This window comes from Antechinus flavipes, chromosome 5 (assembly GCF_016432865.1).
Source record: "Antechinus flavipes isolate AdamAnt ecotype Samford, QLD, Australia chromosome 5, AdamAnt_v2, whole genome shotgun sequence".
Classification (NCBI taxonomy): Eukaryota; Metazoa; Chordata; class Mammalia; order Dasyuromorphia; family Dasyuridae; genus Antechinus; species Antechinus flavipes.
In genome coordinates, this window is record NC_067402.1 from 18563621 (window position 1) to 18580117 (window position 16497).

Sequence of the window (16497 nt, forward strand, 5' to 3'; positions counted from 1 at the left end):
CTGACTCCCGCTTCGGTTTCCAGGTGCCGGGTCCAGAGCTCCATCCCCTCGGCTTCCCACTAAGGCCATCAGCGGGCCGCTCAACCCCCCCGCGTCTCCCAGGCTCGGACATGCGGCTGAAGCATCGGGCCCTTCCCGATCCGTCCCTCCGCGCCCCAACGTGCCCGCCCCTCCCCCTCCCAGCACCCCTCCCCCGCCGCCCCCTCCCCTCCCTCAGTCCGTGTCTCTCTCTGCCATTGTCAAGCCCCCCCTCGTGTCTCCTCCCGCTCCGATGACCAAGACGAGCGCCCAGATCGCGGCCCCCCCGCCCCCCACCGTGGGTCCCCCACCCCCTCCCCCCACGCCCCCACCTCCTCCTCCTCCTCCTCCACCCGTGCAGAGCGAGAAGGGGGCGAAGCCCGCCATCGGGCCGTTGAACCTGCCCCCTCCTCCGCCCCCTCTCCCTCTGCTCCCCCCCTGTGGGTTTCCTGGGCCAGTTGCAGAAGCTTCTGGTCCCGCCCCTCCTCCGCCCCCACCCCCACCCCCGCCGCCACCCCTCCCTCTTTATTCCTCTCCTTCTCCCAGGTCCTCCTTGCCCCCGACACCTCTGCCGGGCTCCGCTAGTAACAGTGACGCTGCCCCTACTCTTCCTCTCAAGTCCCCTAAGGCCGGCCCCCTCCCCCCCACTCCCCCGGCTTCTCAGTCCACTATCCTGGTGCAGAAGAAAAGACCTGGCAGAGGGGCAGGTAAGTGGACTCCGGGAGCGCTCTGCCTACGAGAGCTGGTGGTTAAATATTTGATGTGAGCATTTGTGCCCCAGAAATCCACAGGCCCTGCAAATTAGGGCTTCCTTGATTGTTTTGTTGACTGCCCCAAGAGTGTTAATAATACTTAAGCTTAAAAAAAAGTCGTGGGTTCGTTCATTTAATAGTTAACAGAGAGCTGGTTGTTAAACACTCACCAGCACATCCTGAATCAGTGTCATATTTTCTTCCCGTTGTTGCAAAAGATTATAGAACATTCTATTGTCAGCTTCTGGATGAGAAAATAAACCGAGGAGCCTTTCCCGGGGTTACAGGGTGAGAAGGACCAGAGGCAGGATCTGAGCTCCGGCCTCCGTCTCCAGAGCAAGACTCCAGTGTTCCCGCTGTCCCAGAGCCAGCTCCATGACCCTGGCCCAGTCGGCCGTTCTCTGGGGCCTCAGTTTCCCTATGTTCCAATTAAGGACACTGATACTGCCAGGAGGAGAGGAGAGATCTCTTGCTTATCTCCTTCCGCACAATTAAAGCCATTCATAGACACTGGATAGAAGGAGTAGACATGGTAATAAAGGGAACAAAGATCCCTTTGGGGATCTTTGGGAAAAAGATGGCGGTCAGAGGGGCCACAGGAATAAAGGTGTTCAGAAACCTTTCCCGGGATGTGCCCTGGAGAAGCCAGCAAAGGCCTTGGGGAAAATCTCTGGCTTTATTACCCAAAAAAGGGACCAAGAGCACGTCAGAGCTACCTCACTATAAACCTTCTCTCCCATCTGTTGAAAGTAATAATAAAAGAATTTTTATTTTTCAGCTGTTTTATAATGTCAATTATCAATAAATTATTTTAAGTAAAATAAGGAATAACTGAATGTAATTAAATTATTCATAATTAATAAAATATTATTAGTAAAGGGTTCTCATTAAATAAACCAATAAATAATAGTTGGTCAAATAAACTATTAGTAATTGATAAGCCATTATTAATAATGCTGATTCTGATTAGTAAGCATTGACTGACTAACTGATTTCAGACAATTCCCTGAGACTTTAAGTTTCAAAGCAAGGTGTTTCCTCCCTGGTAAAGCAATTGAATCACAAGCCAGATCCTTTGTTAATCTCCTCTTGGAGGATTTTGCACTTGGACAAAATAAGGCTCCATCTTCTTCCTCAGGGACCGGCGGTGGGAAGCTGAATCCACCTCCAGCACCCCCGGCAAGATCCCCAACCACAGAGCTGTCCAGCAAGAGTCAGCAGGCCTTGGCCTGGGTGGGCGCCCCGCAGCCTGGGGCACCCTTGAAGAATGGAAACTTCCACCTCACAGGTAAGATGATGGCTCCCAGACAGGTAGCCCACTTACCCTCCCACTCCCAGCATCCTCAGCAGTTTCTCTTTTCTGATGGACTTGGGAAGCCAAGGGATGCAATGTGAACGCTGAGGTTTATGAAGCAGATGGTTTTGGAGGGAATTTTATTCCCACTGCCCTGGACAGTTATAAATATGAAAATGCGCCTACTTCTCTGCAGGGCTGGGGGCAAACTGCCTCCCAGAGGCGTCTGTACAACAAGGACAGACCAGCCGGGAAAAGCTGGGAAGCTGGAAGGAGAAACGCCGTGTGCATGAGGAATCTGGGGGGCAAAGACCAGGGGGGCCCATGGGGGTTGGAGTTCCTGGAGCCTTGGGCCCACTGTCAGGAGAGGAGGCCCTGGGAAATATGAGGCCCTCCTCTTTGGACCCTGCCTAGGTTCCAGGGGAGCTGAGGTGCCTCAGGAAGCCAGGAGGGGCAGGGGCAGGAACCCCCAGTTAACCAGGGCTGCCCATGGCAATTCAGGGCGCCAGAGGCCGCCTTCGGCCTTAGGTCAGCTTCACTTTGAGTTGTCCCTGCCCACGGGAGGGACATCTTTGTAGCTGGGGGCAGTTAAACTTCCTATGTTGTCACTTTAAAGTTATTTGTGTTGGAACAATAGGCACACGGGCGCACATTCGGGGGGTTCTGGTTGGACTCCGGCTCCCCATCCCTTCCTTCGTCCGTCATACACCAAATGACGGTTTGGAAAACTAACTGTAATCACTCTGAATGTGATCAAGCAAGAGACAGAGAACAGCCTACAGACTCAGAGCCACCCTGGGGGCTAACTCCCCGAGCAAAAACAGGCTGGATGCCCAGGACTGCCATTAACTGGCACGTTTCTCATTATTTCTTCTTCTTCTACAGATGACTTTGAGTCGAAATTTACTTTTCATTCGGTAGAAGATTTCCCTCCTCCCGACGAATACAAGCCAAGCCAGAAGACGTATCCCAGTAAGGTCCCCAAAAGTGAGTATGGCTCCTCTGGGCAAAGAATCTTTTTCCTTCTCAAATTTCTGAAGTCAGCGAATTAGATGGAGTAGGATCAGCAGTACAGCCCAGCCTCAGGATCAGGGTTCGGAGCCTGCCTAGACTCCTTATGAGCCGTGCGACCCTGGGAGAACCACTCAGATTCTTGGAGTCCATTGGCAACTCCCTCATATTTAACTGCAAAATCACAGATAAGTTGGGAAGAGTTTAAGTTCCTTGAGTGATAAGATCATAGAGCTCTCACTTATTTGTGTATTTACCTTTAAATATTGTATAACATTATAATGAATATGTAATTCAGCCTCTTGAAGGATTGTGGTCATAGATCTGGAACTGAAAGAAGCTTTAGAGGTCCATGTGGACCAAGGTCGTCCCTTTACAGATGCGGAAACTGAAGCCCAGAAGTCGTGACCGTCAGATGGCCATCCACGGTCCCACAGGTGTCTCCGTAGGGGTTCAAATTCAAATGCTTGGATTCCAAGGTTTTCCAAAAATATTTATTGAAAAAATACTGATTCACATTTCTATAAATGCTTTAAGGTCTGTCTGGAATATCTTTCCCACAACAGCCCTGTGAAGCAGACATAAAAGTTTTATGATTTCCTTTTACAAATGAGGAGTGAGGTCTAATCCTCGAGTCATGCAACTAGGATGGATTATATCATTATATAATTGTTCATCTTGTTACATTATTATAGCAAATATATAATTACCTTTTCTGGTCCCAAATGCATTGTTTTTATTTCTTTAATTCAGTTTTCTTTTTAATTATAAACTTAACAGACGTCATCAGCCAACAGGAACATTTTAGCATACAAAGAACAGAAAAAGAAGGTTGCATATGGAATTCAAGTTTTTAAGTAAATGGGTATTCAATTTAACCCAGTCGTAATAAAACCATCCTACTTAACGTTGCTATATCCACTTCACTAGGCTACATCTCAGTGAAGGCATGAGTTAATTTGTAAAGGTCCTTAATTAAAAATTAACCTTCCAAGGAGAACCTGTGAATCATTTTCCTCTTGATGGAGCTGGCAAAGTTGGTGTTATCTTGCATCTGAGGAGGATATATTTGGATATAGATATAATATGGATATTTTGGCTATATATGTAATATGTATATATGTATCTATATGTAGATACATATATACATATTATATATATATATATGTATGTATGTTAATACTGATGTATTGTCTGGTTGGTTGATATTGGGGAAGATGGCAAAAAATAAAGTGGAAAACGATGCAGGAGTAAAACAGATGCTAACAATTTGCAGACAATAACAAAACACCATTCCTCTAAATCTGGCTATTTTTCTTAAGAAGACAGTTTGGAGGCCCTAGAAATGGGAGCATCAAATAGCATCATAAAACCCAAAATGGATTCTATTTGAAGGCAGGAAAGGCTTATTACTAATGAGTCACTTTCTAATTAGCCATCTATATCATTAACTCTTGACTTTGTGAGACAAAAGATCAAAATTAAAATAAAGACTAAAAATGAGAAGATGGGATCCATCACCATTATCCTCGTTGCTAATTATATTAATCCAGGGTTTTTGGAGGCAATTGGGGGCACTGTAGTGCACAGAGTGCTGGGCTTAGAGTCAGGATAACTCATCTCCCTGAGTTCAAATCTGGCCTCAGACAGCTAGTATGACCCTGGGCCAGTTACCTAACCCCATCTGCCTCAGTTTCCTTATCTATAAAATGAGCTGAAGAAGGAAATAGACGATCACTCTAGCATCTTTGGTAAGAAAACCTGAAATAGGCTCACAAAGAGTTGGACACAACTAAACAACAAAGATTTTTCAAAGCACTCTGCATATATTAACCATTTAAGTTGTGGACCTTCAAATGAGACATGAATAAAAGGCTAGATCTTTACACGAACTGTCAGCATATCCCAGAGATGTCCCAGTGATAAAGTTCTCCATAACAAAAAACCCAGAAACTACCTCTAAACAATGTATTTTCTTGCTAAGACAGAAGAAATAGAACCAAGGATATCATGAGATCAGAGAAGGAACCACCAGTTCCTTATTATGATAACATTGGAACCCTGAGAAAGATACGATGAATTTTTTTTATCATATTGGTACTAAATTGTTTCAGGAATTGCTGGTATGGTGGGGAGTCATCAAATGCTAGTCTCCAAAGAATTAAAAAAGTTTTACCTAGATAGCAACAGAGAGTTGCCTGATGGGTGTGACCAGGCAGTACACATTGCCAACAAGGAATGATTAAAGATGTCACCGAAAGGAAAAAAATGGTCCTTTGAGAAAGAGGAAAAGATGGACGACCCATGAGCTCCCCTGGAACCTTTGCTAAGTCACGAGAAAGTGTGGAGGGCCCCCACTGTACCGAGTGGACCTCCTGTGGTGATCTCATATACAGATGGACAGAGATCACATAAGACAGGCCGGCCCTGTGGGAATGCTTGAGGGCTGTGTCATGGAGGAGACGGCCACGTCGATGAAATCGCCCATCCCAAACTGAAAAATAAGCCTTTTTATTCTAGATTTCTTTAATTCTTATTCTTCTCCTTTGTTCTTCTCACTGTTGTATCTTTGAGAAATTACACACTGATGTGAACAGGACAGAGCAGTAAGTCCTCTTGCTTCCTCTCCTTCCTGGTGTCATGGATCCCTCAAGCAGGTTAGTTAGCCTCTGGACCCCTTTTCAGAAGGAGTCTCAGAATAGATTCATGGTCTTACATAATTGAAAGAAATTCTAAATTTCAGTTAGAGGTGAGTGAAAGATGTAATTTTTCCTCATTTAATAAACTTGAATCCTTTGACATCTAGCCGCAAAGCCTAAGTTAGAAATTTCTGTCCCAAGTCATTCTGGGAAAGGTATTCTTCCTCTTCAGATACCTTGTAATCTTCTTGAGAGTTTAAAAACAGGAAATTCCTGTTAATGCAGAGCCCTCCTGTTATAAGTGGGCCCCCTGCTTTAAGTTTAATTCTCAGTGGAAATGAAGGCTTTTTAATGCCTCCTGCTGCCGCCCTCTCCACTTTTTTACTGAAGGGCCGTGGTTAGCATCCTCTGTGATGAGTTGTCCCCATCCTTGGCAGGAAGGAGTAAAAGCCACTATGAACTGATGTCTTAAGAAATGAGCTCATCCTCTCAGTTCAGGATGGGGGGCTGGGAAAGGGACTAGCCCTGGGGAGACTCAGTAAGCATGTAAGTGCCTGTCCTTGGGAACCCCAGTGCTAGGAGCTGTTAGATTAATACCGGGCCAGTCTTTGATTATTCTAATTCTGCTAATACTTCCAAATCTGCTCCTCTTTCCTGTGGCTCACTTTTGAACGGGTTCCTTTGTGATTTAGAAAAGCAATGTCATCTTTCCTCCAAGAATTCATTGTTCTGTTCCATACTCATGCCCTTTCACACACACACACACACACACACACACACACACTCATACATACATTTCATCCTCATATCCTGTGCTTGTATTTACCAGGAAGTACATTGTCTCCACTCCTCATTTTACAGATCAGGACACTGAGGCTTAGAGAAGCCAAGAGATTTGCCCAGAATAATATAGTTGATAAGTATCTGAAGCAGAGGCTCATCCACTTCTGAATGTTTTATTATTATTATTATGCTTTCAGGGCTTTAAACACCTTATTCCCACCATCCCCGATGCCTGTCTTGGGGAGTTGGCCTTTGCCCCTCTCTATCCTAACGGACATGCTTAAGATCTCTTTACCTCTTAGTTCACCAAGATGAAGTTGAAATATTCAAAAAGGAAAAGAGAACAAATGGAAAAACATAAAAAGATGCATTTACAAAGTATGGATAATTTATTCTGACTTATCTAAAAGAGATTTCTAAATATGAGGAATTAGGACTGCTGCAAGAGCCTCTTAATAACCTTCCCTGCCTCCAGTCTCCTCCCTCCCCTAACTTGAAACCGTGTAAATCCTCAACTAAAGAAGCTTAAAGGGCTCCCCTTTGCTTTTCTTTTCAAATACAAACACTTTAGGTTGGCATTTAAAGTGCTCCAGAGTCAGCCTGTTTTCCAGGTTGATTGGACATTACTCCTCAGCATGCACTTAGCTACCCGTCAACTGAATGAGCTTGTTGGCAGTTCCTTGTACTCCACATCCCTTCTCCTTCTGGCTGCCTTTCAGATTCTTTTTAAAAATTCAAATTTGTAACGAAAATAAATTTCCAAAAATTATTTAATTTTTTTGGTCCAAAAATCTTATGTTTTCTTCCTTCCACTGACCATCTTCCTTAAAAAAAGAAAGAAAAACCAAAAAATATTAAATAACCAAGCATAGCCAAGCAAAATAAATTCTGTAGCCACATCCAAAAAAACATTGCATCTCATTTGAACCCTTTGTCTTTCTGATAGGAGCTAATATGTTTCTTCGTGAGTTCTCTGGAATCATGATTAGTTGTTGAATTAATGATCATTGAATTTATTTTTAAAAACATTTTAATATTTTTAAATTAGATGTAAAAACAATTTTAAATTGTATTTAGATTTTAAATTCTTTCCCTCCCTTTACGTACGCAATTTGCTATGGACATACTTGGGTGATCTTGCAAAACATATTTCTATATTGGCTTTGTTGCAAAAGAAAACACAGACCAAAACCAAATAAGATAATGCAGTTTTTTCCAAGTCTTCTTCCATCTGCAGCCATTCTCCATTGGTTCTTTCTCTGAAGGCCCGTAGCATTTTTCATCATAAGTTCTTCAGGATTGTCTTGGATCTCTGTATTGCTGAGAATCGCTAAATCATTCACAGTTTTACAGATGAGGCAACTGAGAAATGGGCAGAGGTTTGTAAGTGCCTAAGCCAGATGTTGAACCCAGTCTTCCTGCCTCTTAATTCAAAGGTTTTCAGTTGATCGGATCTTATCATTAGTGATTAATTGATGAATTTAAAAGGGTTAAATCCAAATGAGAGTTCTCACCTGGTTCCCTGGTTCCTTCAAACCACAGCTCAGATGTGACCCTGACCAAGTCGCTTAACCACCACCTGCCACAATAATCTTCCTCGCTGGATTTGTCTGAGGATCCAGTGATCCTATTTGTGAAGCACTTGGCCCAAAGCCAGGCACATAGGAGGCCCTCCATGAATACTTGCTTCCTTCCTTCTGTTGTACAGAACTTTTTTTGAGCATCCCCATTCACCTGTTATTTGTGCTGTCCTGAAATTACTTTGTATTATTGATTTGCATGTTGTACTTATTTGTCGTGTTTATAGGTTGTGTCCTGACAGCATGTAAGCTCCTTGAGGGCAGGGACTGACTTGTTTCTGGGGATAGTGAGAGTGACTCGCTTATGGTTAAACGGCCAGTGTGTCTCAGAGGCAGACCTCCTGGCTTTGAGGTCAGCCATAGGTGCTCAATAATTGCTTATTGAATTCTGGTGAAAGACATCAATGGCATTTGGAATGACTGCAGATTGGGAGGCACTTAGCTCATCCTTGATTGGATTGGATTAGGAGGGAGCTAGAGTAACTCTAGAGCTGCCCAGAGCCAGTGGGACAACAACACATTTCTCAGGCCAGATACTTTTGACATTACCTGGGAGACAGACCTCGATTAAAACAGCCGTGATGTGGAGAATCTTGAAGGAGAATCATTACAGATAAAAAAAATTGGATAATTTATTCTAGTCTCCATTCAAACATGCATCTATTCTTTTATTCAATGATCATTTATGAAGCATTTACTGTATACAAAGCAGAGAGAACAAGAACTTTTGCTTCCAGATACTTTTGACATGACCTGGGAGACAGATCTCTATTAAAACAGCCGTGATGTGGAGAATCTTGAAGGACACTCATTACAGATAGAGAAAATTGGATAATTTATTCTATTCTCCATTCAAACATGCATCTATTTTTTCATTCAATGATCATTTATGAAGCGCTTACTGTATACAAAACAGAGAGAACAAGAACTTTTGCTTCCTCTGACTATGTCTAAAGCAAAGGTTATGAATAAGAAAGTGATCACCTATGCTGGGAAACTCACAGGATTATAGATTAAGAGCCAGCAGGGATCTTAATGGTCATATCTTCCAATACCCTCAGTTTTACAGATGAGGCAACTGAGAAATGGGCAGAGGCTTGTGTCTGAGGCAGATTTTGAACCCAGTCTTCCTGCTTCTTAATTCACAGGTTTTCAGTTGATTGGCTGAATCATTAGTGACTTTGCTACCCTTGCTGCTTGCAGAGACAGAAACAGTCAATGTTCTTTGTCCTGACTCCAGGTCCTAGGTTGAGGTCTAGGAGTGTGTTGGGTATGGGCAGAGGAGTTCAAATTGTGAGGGCGATGGAGAGGGCTAGAATAGGGGTGAGGATAAATATTGAAATGGAAGAGGTTAGTGGATGAAGGTGTTCTTTGGTAAATGGTTTTACTGCGTCAGCATATGGTTATAGGAGGCCATAGGGTCCTATGATGTTTGGTCTTTTTCGGAATTGTATGTAGCCTGCCAATTAATCCTGATTAATTAATCACATCTGCTGTTTTCAGGCCCAACTCCAGGTTCCTGGGTCCCAGCAGAGGCGACCGGCCGGGGCACCGAGGATGCCAAGGGTCGAAACTCTCAGGTAACAGCAGGTCTCTAAATGTCAAGCCAGCCTCTGGAATTTTCTCCAGACAGATACAGAATGAGCCTGGAAACTTTATCTCCAGTTGTCAAAAGTTTTACCCCAATTTTTCCCTTAAAAAACTCATTTACCTTAAACAAAGATGAAAAACAGAATTTTTAAAGATGTCCACTTTAAAATTTTAATTTAATGTTTTATTTTTTCCAATTATGTATAAAAACAATTTTAACATTATTTTTCTCAAAATTTTGAGCTCCAAATTCTCTCTCTACTTTCTCTTCCTCTTCACTGAAAAGGCAAGCAATTTGATGTAGATTATACATGAAACATGTGATTTTTAATAATCTACTATGAAAACAGGGCTTTTCTGGCTTCTCTTGGGGTGTATTGTAGGAGACCAGAATTATTTCTAAAGGGGAATTTATATGGGATAGGAGAAAGCTTCCCCTGTGAATGCAGGTGGGCACCGCCTCTGCCACAGGGCTTAGCCATTATTACAGTTATTTTTAGGGGTCTTCATTTCAGTCCAGCGAGAGGTCACACAGTCCAGTAGATCGGAGGACATGGGTTCAGATCTCAGCTCTGCCACTTACTAGTTATGTGATTTGGCACAGATTACTTCCTCTCTTTGGGCTTCCTCTATGGTAAATAAAGATGAGTTTTTAAGTCTCTTCCTGCTCTAAATCTGGGATCTAAATCACACAGTAGTTCCTGACCTCAAGTGAAAACCAGAGGAGCCAAAGGGACAAGAGATGGGGAAGTACTTTGGGCAATGCTGGGCAGTCTTTTAGCCCAACTTGGAGATATTTGGGCTTCCTAACCCTAAAGAGCTGACTTCCCTTTTCTCACTGGGAAGTTCAGTTCTCGTCTTTAAGAGCTATTGTTGGAAACATTACATCAGTCCCTTCCTATTCTGGCATTTCACATTTTTCCAGTTCTGAGTCCATAATAATCCCAAGAATGTTATTGAAGCATCACGAGCTCATTGCTGACCCCTCCAGTAGCAAGATGGGAAATGAGAGGAAAGTGACTTATCCAGGAGCCCTAGTGCTAGGATCTTAGAATCATGAAACCCGGGGCAGCTGGATGAGGCAGTGGATAGAGCACCAGTCCTGAAGTCAAGAGGACCTGAGTTCAAATTTGACCTCAGACACTTATAGCTTTATGACCCTACGTAAGTCACTTAACCCCAATTGCCTGAGCAAAAAAAAAAAAAAAATGAAATCCCTCTGGGGGCCTTCTCCAGCTTCAGCACCATGGCCAGAGCAATTGCCACTTGGTCTACAAGACACTGTACAGGGATGCTCTCATTTATGTTCACAGCCACTGCCAGAGGTGCTACAACTATCTCCATTTTAAAGATGAGGAAACTGAGGTTTGAGAGGCTTTATGTGATTTGCCCGGGGTCACATGGCTAGCACCTGAGGCCATTCACCCCCAGACCTTCCTGACTCAAATTCATTTCTCTGTCCTTCACACTCTCCTACTTCTAAGTTGGAGGGACCTCAAATCATTTGGAAGGAACCTAGTTCCTTTTTCTAGCCAATATTAACACATGAAATGATGAGGATGATTATCTTTGTAACATTTCAAGTGCCTTATAAAGGTGAGTTATCATCAATAAGCATCTCTTGGGGTCTTCTTACCCCACTCTTCCGACTCAAAGCATCATTGCACTTTCTCCAGGTGAGCCAGAACTAGTCTTGTTCCTAAAAATGGGCATTTCGGTCTCTGTTGGGAGCCTACTTCAATACCTAATTATCCTCATCCAGAAAATTATTCTTTGTGTTTAGCTGAAATCTCCCATTCTAGTAAAATTTGAAGTTCTCACCCAAAATGTCCAAGTCTTCAGCATCACAAAGTACTGGTTAAAGATAGTTTCACAAATAAAAATGAAATAGAACAGTTTCCCAAGAGGCCATTCCAGCTTTCTTGGGCAGGATTTCCAAGAGGCCATTCCAGCTTCCTTGGGCAGGATTTCCCAAGAGGTTATTCCAGCTTCCTTGGGCAGGATTTCCCAAAAGGCCATTCTGGCTTCCTTGGGCAGGATTTCCCAGGAGACCATTCCAGCTTCCTTGGGCAGGATTTCCCAGGAGACCATTCCAGCTTCCTTGGGCAGGAAGCAGGTAGTCTCTTGGAGAGAAATACCAAAAGCCATTGAATCATTAAAGCTAGGAATGGACTCCATGAGGTTTGTTTCATTTATACGCTCAAACTTGGGAGGTCCAGTAGTGCTGGGAGCAGAATGGTCTGGGTTTCTCACCCACAAATCCAGTAGGTCTGTCTTGGAATCCTAGGCAGGTCACTTCTTGCCCCTAATGGATTCCAGGGGAATATGAGCCCCTCACACACAGTCAACTTTGTCAATGATTTCATTCCATTTTAAGTTCATGTTTTATCTGGAATCATCTAACCCAGTTCAATAAAGGGTTACCAGGGAAAACTAATGTCGAGATTTTTAGAAAATGCCATCTTGGGTTCTTTGGGTAGGGGGAGTCAGGCCTGCATTTGTGACATTTCAGTTTGAAGAATCAAAGAATCCTACATAACCCTGAGTTCTAGCCTTCAAGGGCCTGGAAGGTCATCCCTTCACCAGATCAATGGGTAAGGCAGCCTTTCTCACCACAGAACTCAGAATTGTCTTATCTTTACAGTTACCGTTGAAAACCCTACGGTAAGAAGACACGAAGTAAAAGTCTCTCATCACGTCCTGGTTCGTAGAGTGGAATGGAGGATCTGCCCAGGAACGCCATCAGCAACCACACCAAACTCAAGTGTTTTTTTTTCATCTGACAAACAGCTCGGAAGCGAGCCCTTATTTATTCTAGTTAGGTCGTTTGCACAGGCTTTGAATCGGTGTTGTAGCTGTATTTTATTTTAGTGATTTATTTTTTCACGCGCCCGGATCGCGGCAGCCCGTTTGTCCAAAGCAGTACAAAAAGGAGCTTTGCCCCAGCTGATAAGTGCTACGGGGGAGAGGACGTCCGCTTCTCTCCCTGCCCAGTGTTCATTCCGTGACTGTAAATAGCCGGTGGGCTGGCCCTTCCTGTGTCTTTAGAAAAAGAAAACCTTTTTTGAATTAGCTTTAGAAAAGTTTTAGCTAATCCCTGTGTTCAAGAGCACATGGCGACTCATCAACGACACGACTTCATAGTTTAATTGCACCAGCTAGGTAATGAAACCAAAAAACGCCTTTTGCAGAATGGATGGACGGGCGGTGTACCCGCACTGTAGCGATGGATGTCACCCGTCAGCGCGGAATGACCGGGATGTCATGGCTCTCTGCCCTCTTCCCCCTTTCCCTCTGATCTTCGATATGTGGTTTTTGTTGCCTAATGTAAATATGACCCTTAATAAAAAAGAAGGAATTTTGTTTCCATACAAATGACTGTTGCTCATTTTGCACCCACGTTTTCAGTCTTACCTAACGTTAACCATCCTCCGCTTGCATGAGGATTTCCCCTTCCGGTGATTCAGCCCAGCAGGATTTAACTATCTCCTTACAAAGGAGGTGCTTGGATGTTGGGAAGACTCTGGGAACCTGTCCTCAGGAAGCGTACACACACTGCGTGTGCCTCTGAGCAGCTTTCCTTACTAAGGTGCCCGATGGGCATTGAGAGCTCTCTTTTTCATGCTTGGTTCCTGTGAAGTGGGAGTGTTCGTAGCTCTTTCTGGTGCCGCCAGAGCCCTCCCTTAGAGCAAAGAATATCCATCATGGTTCATTGTTTGAATGGATCTCATCAGTAGGTGTTCTAAGCCCATTTTCCATCCTGAGGGTCTCTGATCCTCCCCCTCCCACACAGCCATTCACCACGGGGAATCTGCTCTGTGTGTTAGGGATCTTCAAATATTGGGAAGATCCTGGCAGATCCTGTCGACTGACCAATGGGGAACTTTACTTTTCTTTTTTTCATCATCTAAACATTTATGAATGTATTTTGCATTGTTTTATATGAACATATCTTACATGTCTCTAAATAACACATAAGATTTGTGTTTTCTACATCATGTAGTATATTATAGGAAGCAGTGAGATGGTTCAGTGGATAGAGCGCAGGGCCTGGAGTCGGGAAGACCCAAGTTTAAGTCTGGTCTTAGATACTTCTAAGACCCTGGACAAGTCCCTCAATCTCAGTTTACATGGCAAACCACTCCAGTATCTTTTCCCTTTTTTTGCAAGGCAGTTAGGTTAAGTGACTTGCCCAGAGTCATACAGCCAACAAGTGTTAAGTGTCAGGCTAGATTTGGGGTCCTCTTGAGTTCAGGGCCCGTGCTCCATCCACTGGGCCATCTAGTTGCCCTCGAATATTTTTGTCAAAAAAAACAACCCACACAGCATCACAGAGAGTAAAACATGACCAATCGGTAGATTATAATTTTTTTGTCTTTGTATCTGCAGAGTCTAACACTTTAAAAAATAATTTGTGGAATTGTTGAATTGTTAAATTCTACACAGTGCTTAACACAGGACTTGGAATATAATATAGACTTAACAAATGTTTGTTTAATTCCAAGTGCATTTATGCTACTGGATTTACTATATTTTGCTAGAATTTCACATTTCTGTCACGTGATCAGCCCACTCCTCCCAAAAAAGCAGATCCTGAAACATGCAGAGAAATTCTTCTCTCGCAAACTGATTCATCCGCTCCTTGCTAAGTAAGTAAGGCTTCCTTCAGCAAATCCAGCTTCAACTTTTCAGCAAAAGTCCAGCTGTAGTGAAGCTCTGGCCTTCCAGCCAGCCCAGTTTCTATAAAGGGCTGAAACTCTTGAGTTAATGCAGTGAGGTCGGACAATCGAGTACTTAAGGCTACTTACCGATTGGTCAATATTAGCACATGCTTGGAAAATGGCCCTTCCCACTATTCTGTGCTGGCTCGATGATTGGTGTATACAGAGAATTGTAGGAGGGACTAGGGGGTGGAGTAAGACTAGCCAGGGTCACTTTTGGACAAGAGACGAAGAGGAGAGGTTGTGGAGGTCCTGTGTCCATGCAATTTACTCCTACCCCGAAAGACTATGAATAAAGACCAAGGACTTTTGCTTATCCTGACTCCGGCTGATTCGAAGGCATCCAGGGGGCTTACTTGGTCTTCATAAATTTCCTCCCCCCAAATTAGTGATGTAGTGATCACTCCTACCTCTCCTATACCCCAGCCTACATATCTGAAAGCCGCAGCCATGACAACATATATGAGCCGCATTTTCTCTCCATCCCGGAACAGCGTGGCCACAGGGAAGCTCTATGGGCTGTGCTTGGTATGTTCAGAGAGGAAAACCCTGCTTGGCTAATTTAAGATGTGAATTAAAAAATGGAATTCTCCAAAGGCAAAGAAAAAGCCACAATCCATCTTCAGATTAGAATCTCTGGAAACGGGAAGGAGTTAAACAAATCAGCAAGCAATTAATGAATTAAAAAAAAAAAAAAACTTAAGCTCCTACTGGTTGTAGTTGCCAAATTAGCCATCTCTTGCACTAATCACTGGTGAAAAGTTGTAGGGACAATATTTGGGCTTGGCTCTTTGGTCATAATATGGTAAATAAAAGAATCTCAGTCTTGATGCTTGATGGGTGTTTTTCCTGCCAACTCCCCCATCTCAAGAATTCTCATTGGTACCATGGCCTAGGTGAAGCCCTCCCTTTTTAATGTATATTTATCATATTTAATATGTTAACATAATATATTAAATAATAAAATATAATAAATATATTCATTAAGGATTCTTTTTAGAAACCAATTTCTTGGTGCTGAAATTGTTAACAATGAATGGAAATAACAAGGTTAGCGCCACATTGGAGATAAGGACCATCCTTGTGCAGTTAAGACCAAGATTTCACTCAGGGCATGAAGTGGCCATTTTAATCTGATGATGATAAGTATATGTTGAGCCAGAAGCTCCCTGGGAAATACAGGCCTCGGTTCTTGATACGCAAGCACATGCCTACACATATGCAGTCAACTGGGAAAAAACATTTTTGTGCTCTTTGATGTTTCAACTCTGATTAAGAGTCTATAAATAATGTGCACGCCCCCCTCCTCAAAGCAAGGCTTAAGCTGGCAGATCTGCATCACCCCCCCCCCCAGAACCCATGCAAACTCTTCCCTGTTCTTCTGGGATTAAAAAAAAACTAAATATATATTTTATTGATCTTTTTGTTTTAATATTTCAGTTTCTCCCAAGATTCCTCCAATTTTCCCCTCCCACAGCCATCCTATAACAAAAACATTTGAAAAAGAAAACAGGAGGGAAAAAAATCAGCAAAAAAACACTACATTGACCAAGTCTATTTTTTTTATTGTTATTGTTGAGGCAGTTGGGGTTAAGTGACTTGCCCAGGGTCACACAGCTAGTACGAGTTAAGTGTCTGAGGCGAGATTTGGACTCTGGCTCTCCCGACCCCACGGCCGGTACTCCATCCACGTTGACAAAAATTGCCCCAACAAAGTCTAAAGAACATATGTCATGTCCTCTCTACTCCCCTATCACGCTCCTCCCTCTACTTCAAAGGAGGAACCCTCTCTTCCATTTTACTTGGGACCGCCCCTATTCCTTGTACTTCTGTTTTAGTATCAGAGTTTCAGAGTAGAATGGGGCCTCAAAGGCCAGCTAGTCCAACCCCTCCTGAATGAGATTCCCCTCGCAATGTTCTCGCCCGTTCTGACTTCACTTGAGTCTCTCTAGTGAATGGGAACTCATTACCTCCCAAGGATAGTTTAGTTCCCAAAATCAGAGCTTCTGGATGATTGTAAAAAAAATCCCTAACAGAGTAAGCTCTTTAAGAGTATTCACATCCTCAGTGCCTGGTATACAGTAGGTGCTTAGTAAATGGTGACTGGCT

General features: G+C 43.4%; 1 protein-coding gene across 9 annotated transcripts in view; it reads left to right on the top strand.

The window, feature by feature from the left end:
* The window catches only part of WIPF3 (WAS/WASL interacting protein family member 3), a 69370-nt gene extending 56328 nt beyond the window's left edge, over positions 1-13042 (top strand). For all 9 annotated transcript variants that reach the window (XM_051963454.1, XM_051963452.1, XM_051963453.1 and 6 more), the window contains exons 5-9: positions 24-725; positions 1909-2058; positions 2950-3051; positions 9581-9657; positions 12312-13042. In XM_051963454.1, the coding sequence (XP_051819414.1) occupies positions 24-725; positions 1909-2058; positions 2950-3051; positions 9581-9657; positions 12312-12335 (1055 nt within the window). In that variant the 3' untranslated portion in view covers positions 12336-13042. The remainder of the gene's footprint in view (positions 1-23; positions 726-1908; positions 2059-2949; positions 3052-9580; positions 9658-12311) is intronic.
* The last annotated feature ends 3455 nt before the right edge of the window (positions 13043-16497 follow it).